General features: G+C 42.5%; 1 protein-coding gene across 2 annotated transcripts in view; it reads right to left on the bottom strand.

Moving 5' to 3' along the window:
- Positions 1-4,410, bottom strand: part of CCZ1 (CCZ1 homolog, vacuolar protein trafficking and biogenesis associated) — a 60,453-nt gene extending 56,043 nt beyond the window's left edge. The window contains exons 1-6 of one of the 2 annotated variants that reach the window (XM_004380815.3): positions 3,984-4,410; positions 2,935-3,032; positions 2,748-2,841; positions 2,394-2,471; positions 1,959-2,006; positions 724-807 (exon numbers count right to left, since the gene is read on the bottom strand). In XM_004380815.3, the coding sequence (XP_004380872.1) occupies positions 724-807; positions 1,959-2,006; positions 2,394-2,471; positions 2,748-2,841; positions 2,935-3,032; positions 3,984-4,097 (516 nt within the window). In that variant the 5' untranslated portion in view covers positions 4,098-4,410. The remainder of the gene's footprint in view (positions 1-723; positions 808-1,958; positions 2,007-2,393; positions 2,472-2,747; positions 2,842-2,934; positions 3,033-3,983) is intronic. The other variant, XM_023735342.1, reaches the window with a different exon arrangement.
- Between the last annotated feature and the right edge of the window lie 2,634 nt (positions 4,411-7,044).

Below are 7,044 nucleotides of genomic sequence, written 5' to 3'. Positions count from 1 at the left end.
AGAGGGTTAAAACGTTGTGGGGTTGTTAACCAATGTCATAAAACAGCATGTGTGTTACTGTTACATGAGAAACTATCTGTTCTGTAAGCCTTCACCTGAAATACAATAAAATATTTAAAAAAAAAAGAATGTACCACTCTACAAAGAGTATAAATTTTGCTAATGAGAATGAGAGGGAACCAATCCACAGAAAGGAAGATGGCTTTTGAGTGAGCCTACATGGACAGAGGTAGAATAAGAACAAAGCCAAAGGATGTCTCCAAGATGCTTTAAGGAGTCAAGCACAAACAGCATGATGCTCTCTGATTATACACAAAAGTTTAGAAGACAGCCTCAAGAATTCAAGCCTAATGACTTTCCCCATCAGTCTGCTTTTGCCAAGGAGCCCTGGTGGCACAGTGGTTAATCACTCAGCTGCTAGCCAAAAGGTTGGCAGTTCAAACCCACCAGCCGCTCTGTGGGAGAAAGATGTGGCAGTCTGCTCCCATAAAGATTACAGCCTTAGAAACACTATGGGGCAGTTCTACTCTGTCCTATTGGGTCACTATGTGTTGGAATCGACTCAGTGGCAACAGCTTTTCTGTTTTTGCCACAACTGTCTTAGGCTCTTTGCCACTTTTAAATTCCAGGTTTTTGGTATCTGAGAAATAAATCTGTAGCTATCTACCTCCAAGGATCTGTTTGAACGCTACTAAAATTATAAATGAAACTCAAAATACTTACCCGGTGGAAGAATTTCTCTAATCTTTCTTTTAGGAGCTTGACACCTCCATCTTCCATGGCTTTCAGAAATGTACCATTAAAAAGCTAACGGTGTAGAGATAAACGCACAGAAGATTAAGCAGACAGGATACAAATACGCATATGCAGTATGATGATTCCAATGTAAAATGCAAACCACAGAAAATTATCTGATCTGTTTCTTTTACTTCTATGTATCTGTACTCTCCACATTTTCTGTTTAGTGTGATTAATTTAATTAAAGCACACGTGAGTGCACACACGCACGCACGCACACCCCTAGTTGTCAAGCTGATTCTGACTCATGGTAACCCCATGTGCATCAGAGTAGAACTGTGCTTCACGGAGTTTTTAATGGCTGATTTTTAAAAAGTAGACTGCCAGATCTTTCTTTCAAGGCTCCTCCAGGTGGACTTGAACCTCCAACCTTTAGTTAGCTAAGGAGTATGTTAACTACTATTTGCACCACCCAGTGACTCCATGATAAAAAAAAAAAGTCACTTAAAAAAAAAAAAAGCTAACGGTATAAAAGATTATTTAAAATAAGTCAATTTCTGATGCCCTTCAATTTCCCAATATAAGAAGTCCTTCTTCTCCTTTTAGATTAATTCACCTCATTTAATCCTCCAGTTTTTTAAAAATATATACTGTTTACATAAGAAAGCCTGAATTATAAAATAAATTACCAAAAAGTTAGCACATTGTTAAGTGATGTTGTTATTTTTATGTAACCAGCTAATTGTTCTGGGCATTTTTTTTTTAATCTCCACTCACATCTAAGTTTCACTTTACATAAATAATTATCACCAAATTTTGTAAATCATATAAGTATCTGCAGTTGTACCGTTCACCAATGGGGATACAGTGCCTAGTACAAAATCTGGAACAGAAGAGGTGGCTCACTAATAATTACTGATTAATATATGCATAAACCTCAATACCTGTTTTCAAAGCCCTGCTATTTCCCCTAAAACAGATACATAGTCACTTTTTAAAAGACTTTTTAAAAGACCCCTGAGCTTGTAAACTGTTGTTGTTAGGTGCTATCAAGTTGGTTTTGACTCATGGCGATCCTGTGTACCACAGAACGAAACACTGCCCGGTCATGCGCCATCCTCACAATCATTGCTATGTTTGAGTCCACTTTGCAGCCACAAGCTGGTAAGTAGGGGCTGGTTACTGCTAGACTCTCACTTTAAAAAGAATGTCATCCTCACCTTGTACATGCTGTAGCACTGTTGTAGCACTGAACTATAAACCTTGTCCTATAAACACAAAAACACAGTACAGACCTTAATTCAAGGGAAGAAGGAAAAAAAAGGATGTATATTGTACAGCAAAAGTATACTCTTGGCAAACCAATTAATGCTTATAAACTTGGTCCTATAATCGTTGTGCTGAATCGGTATTTAAATTTATGAATCAGTAATCCTCTTCAGGAAGGCTCTGAACATAGGTGATCAGTAGAAGGTATTAGTGTGCTAGTGTACATATACATTTTCAAACGTTATGCAATGCAAACAAACTCAGCACTTTGCTATGTACCCTGAGAAACTTTTGCCAAAGTGATCTAGTTTAACTCTAGTTAAGTCACTCAACATATTCAGTAATACACTGTTTCTAAAAATATGAACTAAAAAGTAACACATTACCAACAACTCTTCTTCTTGGTATTCAACAATTGGTTTTCCATCTTTACTTTGCTTTTCAATTATAGGATTCCGAACAACCTACAAAGTTTGATATACTGAAATTACATGACTGGGTTATATAATTTTAATTTTCTCCTAATTAAAATAATTTTGAACATAATACTAGAAAGAATTTCTTAAAATAGCCCCAAGAAAAAATGCAATGAATATGAATTTGGTTTTAAAATTGCAACCAACTTTATCACAATCCCATTTTTATGGATTAGCCAGAGGACTTTTCGAAATTCCTAACAGTAAACATCACCCATAACTTTACTATACAGCTTCAGAAACATATACTGAATATGTAAATACCATGACCATCCAGAAATTTTCTTCTGGTTCGTTGAAGAACTGTCTATTCTTCTGTGTATGTAAAGACTTTGCAGGTTTTGAAGGACTAAAGGTCCTAAAAAGGTTAAAAGAATATATTTGGGACAATTCTCCAGAATAAATTTTAAGAATTCACCGAGCTCTACAAACACACATTTAAAGGCATTACCTTGTAAATTGTACAATAGCTTCACATAACCCAACATTTCTAATTTTTTCATTCTTTTCTACTTCATTTGGATGATAAAACAAAATTTTATTTTCCTCCTAAAGTATGAAGAAACAGAAGCACATTAATATAAGCAGTATAACCACTGAAAACGCTGTTAAGTGTCAACCTCTTATGTCATGCTAAAAACAAACCAAAAAAAGACCCTTTCTAAAAAACAGAAATTATTCTATACATATTTCCCACCAGCCCGAATGGCTATTATGACATTTACAATATCCCATTTCATCCGAGTAGCGCTAGCCAATTTTTCTGAAAACTCAATTTCTGGATTTCTTTCCTCAGGCTAATTTGTGATACTCCAGCCCTTGTAAAAAAAATTAAAATAAGAAGCGTCTGCACACGTGCCTAGACCTACACCGCCCCGCAAATTAAATCCAGCCGGTTCACAGGCATTTGGACTGACAGCCTTCAAAAGGACGGTGATTTGCTGCCAACAAAACATAGCTCCGGACATCCTTTGGGGAAGAAACCGTCCTCACCTAAAAAACTAAAACAAGACAATACAAAAACCTCAACTCCTGAAATTTATTTATTTATTAATTTGGGGAAGAAAAAAAAAAAACTTTTCGAAGGTCCTTCAAGCTTGCATTACTTTAGGGCTACAGTCGACCACTCTTGCTCCACGCTTCTTTCTAGTTAGGGAGTTCCAATGACAAAGACATAAACTCAATTTAAATGACCAGCACCTGTGCAAAGCGTAAGAGACTCAACTCATCCGCAGAGATGAACCTGATGAACCTTTATTCAACAGACTAAGCCTTTACCCCCGGCGCTTCTGATCCCGGGCGTATCGCCGGGCGCCACACCTGGCACCAAGCCGGAGCTCGGTAAATGTCGCCCAATGAGGGCAGGATGACAGGTGCTGCTCGCGAGCACTCCGGTCGGTGGCCGCCTCCCATGCCGCACCCCGCCTCTCCCAGGGACCGACACCGTCCCGCCGGCCCTCTCGCCCCCCCCCGGCCCTCTTCAGCTGCCGGCGGACGCACCTCTCCCTCGCGCGGTCCGAAGCGCGGGTTGTAGATGAAGAAGCTCAGCAGCGCCGGCGGGAACTGCTTCTCGTGGGCTGCCCAGGCCGCGGCCCCAGCCGCCGCTGCCGCCATCCCGGGCCGGCCCCCGCCTCGGGAGCCTCCCTCCGCCCGCCCAGAGACAGCAGCCGCGAAAAGCCCGCACTTCCGCCTCGCGCGCCGTCGCTCCGGAAGTAGTCACCGCCAGCCCGGAAGAAGAATCTGCAGCGCAGCCTCCCTCCCGTCACCGTGGGGTTGTTGGTTCCCGAGTGTTTCTTGTGTTGTGGGGTTTTTATAAGAGAGTGAAGGAGAATCAGGGGGAAGATGTGATCTTTTTTGTTTCTCCCAGATTTCTGTTATGGCTAATCACAAGGGCTGCGTGTTTAAAGGGAAATGGAAGCAGGTGTAGTTTTTTGGTACAAGGGAGCGGGAAGGTGCAAATGAAGCACCTGCTTTGAAAGAATCGCCCTTATTGGCATCACTTGTGGGTTCCTCCGGGCATTTAGGAGTTTCTCGATTCCTGTTCTAGGGACTTCAGGCTACCCTCGATCCAACCGACGGGGTGTGCCCTTTATCCTAGTTTCTCTGGTCGCGGGTAGAAAGTCTACGTAGGTGTGAAGGCGCTAGCCTCGGGTGAGGCGCTCTGTGTGGCTGAAGCGAGTGCCGGTTCCTGGGCCTTGGCGCACCTTGCCAGCTTTTGGGATTTCACATGCTTTTGAGTAGTAGGGATCGAGACATCCTTAGAACTACTCGTTAGTTTTGTCTTTTGGAGTTCAAGCCCTTGCAGCAGGCCGCTTGATCAAACTCAAGACAGCCCTGGTTTAGGTTGCCTCGTCTGTCACAGCTTCAGCTTAGAGACAGACCTTTAGGGAGGCGATGCGGTGCAATTTGAACATGAGACGGGTCTGGGTGCATATCCTAGGTCTGTCACCATTAGGTGTGGGACCTTGGGCCAATTAACCTAGCCTCTCTCCAATCTCTGTCTCTTATTTGTAAAATGACTGGTAGTAAATGCCTGCCTAATGGGAATTTTGCTGTAAGAATTAAAAGGGACAATTAATAAAGTGTCTGGCACTTAATCATTATTCAACAAATGATTGCTATCATTCCTTGCTCTTGAAAGACCTTCCCAACTAGCTTGCTCCGGTGCATGAAAATTCTTCCATTAGAAATACATGTTTTGGAATTACAGCAGTAATTTCCCACAACTTTCAAGGTAACACTATCCCTCCTTTCTGCGTCCCTCTCCCAAAAAAAGTTTTATGGGAACTTCGAATATATAAAATGGACACAGGTAGAATTAGGGCCCAGGTTGTAGTACCAAGGGCTCAAAGTACCTTCCTCTGGCCTTTTCCCAGGAGCTATCTACCATCCTCACCTCCCTTTGGACTGCGGAGCACCTGCATAGGACCCTGGGACTCCGGGGAATATAGTTTGAAAACTCCAGGTTCAAGAATTCTTTCCTTTGTCTCAGGGCAAATGCTTCTAGAAGACTAGAAGAAAGAGCCCAGGACTTAGGCTGGAAAACCTGAATTAGAGTTCTGACTTAGTCATTTATAGTTCTATGACCTTTGGTCAGTCTCTTAACCTCTTCTTACCTCGGTTTCTTCCTCTGTAAGATGAGATTAATACCCACCTTACAGGGTTATTGCAAATAGTAAATTAGATAATACAAACGAAAGAACTTTGTATAGTTCAAAGTAGTGTATAAATGTGATGAGGTAACATTTTAAGGTATCAGTCAAGATTTCTCTCCTGCACTTCTGTATCCTTGTATGCTTTGTCTTCCCCTCATTTAATCAGTTGCATTAATTGCCCCAGGAAAGGGATGATACAAAAAAAAAAAAAAAAAAAAAAAAACCCAAACGAGAAATCAAAGATGCTTATAGGTTTCAAAAGCAAACTCAGCAAGGAAGCTTAGACATTGGTGAATGCTCACCTTCTCCTTACCTTGTCCTGGGGTGTGTGTGGGTGTGAGGCAGGTGTGGTAGTGATGATAGACACCCAGATAGGTTTGGAGATCTCAGAGTAGAGGAGGTGTGTGCCTTGCTCCCCGGTGGACCTGGGGGAGGTGACAACCTTGTAGAGTTCCCCTCTGTGTCAAGCATGATGCAGCAACCATGGTCATGGCTTCACAGTTGCATAGGCAGTAAGTCCTGCCTAGTGCAGGAAGCGACCAGATGTTTTACTTGTGCACAAAAGGAGCACAGAAGCAATTGAGAGAAAGCCAGACCTGAGAGGCAATAAGGTCAGGGCAAGGAGGTGGTAGCTGGGGCCTGGGCAGACCCACTGATAAGACCGTGAGACTACAGAAGAACGAGAATAACTCGGTGGTCACTAGTGTGGACTGGGAACCAGATACTCCTTTCCCATGCAGGGCCTTGGCATACAAACCTCCCTTCCCTAACCTAGGGCAAGAAGAGAGAGGGGCCTAAGCTGCCTGAATAATCCTGAATTATGATTCTGTCACCCAGCACAATGGAAATTCAAAATTGTCAGTTATAGGGGAAAGAAAAAATATTTTTTGCACAAAGAATTTGTGAACCCAACATTCCCAGGGAGAGAGATATACGGCAGATGCATTTTTGTGGTGGAAAGGGACCACAGCTCCAAGTAGAAAGTCACAGTCCCAGGTGGATGGTTCTGGACACATTCTCATGTTTTTTCACAATTATCTGTCTGTTTTCCTCCAACAAGCAAGAGAGCTTCAAGAAGGTAGGACTCTATTGGAGTCTTCTTCTTGTTCCCTGTGTCTCACACAGTGTCTGCCTCAAAGGACACAGTAAAAGTGCATTGAATTAATAAATTATGGAGACAGGATAGAGAAATGGACATCAGAGATCAACTTTCCTCCTTCAGAGTTCTGCCTGCTGCAAATTGTCTGGAAGGAGCTGACATTTTAGTGGTTTCTCGCCTCCTCATGCTCAGTACTGAGCTCTAGGGGGAAGCTGCTGGGTGGAGGTTTGGGTGCACTACACACCTCTAAGACCATCTGTAAGGAGCCCTGGTGGTGCAATAGTTAAGCATTCAGCTGCTAACTGAA

The sequence above is a fragment of the Trichechus manatus genome, unplaced genomic scaffold (genome assembly GCF_000243295.1).
Source record: "Trichechus manatus latirostris isolate Lorelei unplaced genomic scaffold, TriManLat1.0 scaffold00077, whole genome shotgun sequence".
In the NCBI taxonomy this organism is placed as follows: Eukaryota; Metazoa; Chordata; class Mammalia; order Sirenia; family Trichechidae; genus Trichechus; species Trichechus manatus.
The sequence above is the reverse complement of the archived record's forward strand: the minus strand, read 5'-3'. Positions and strand labels throughout refer to the sequence as shown.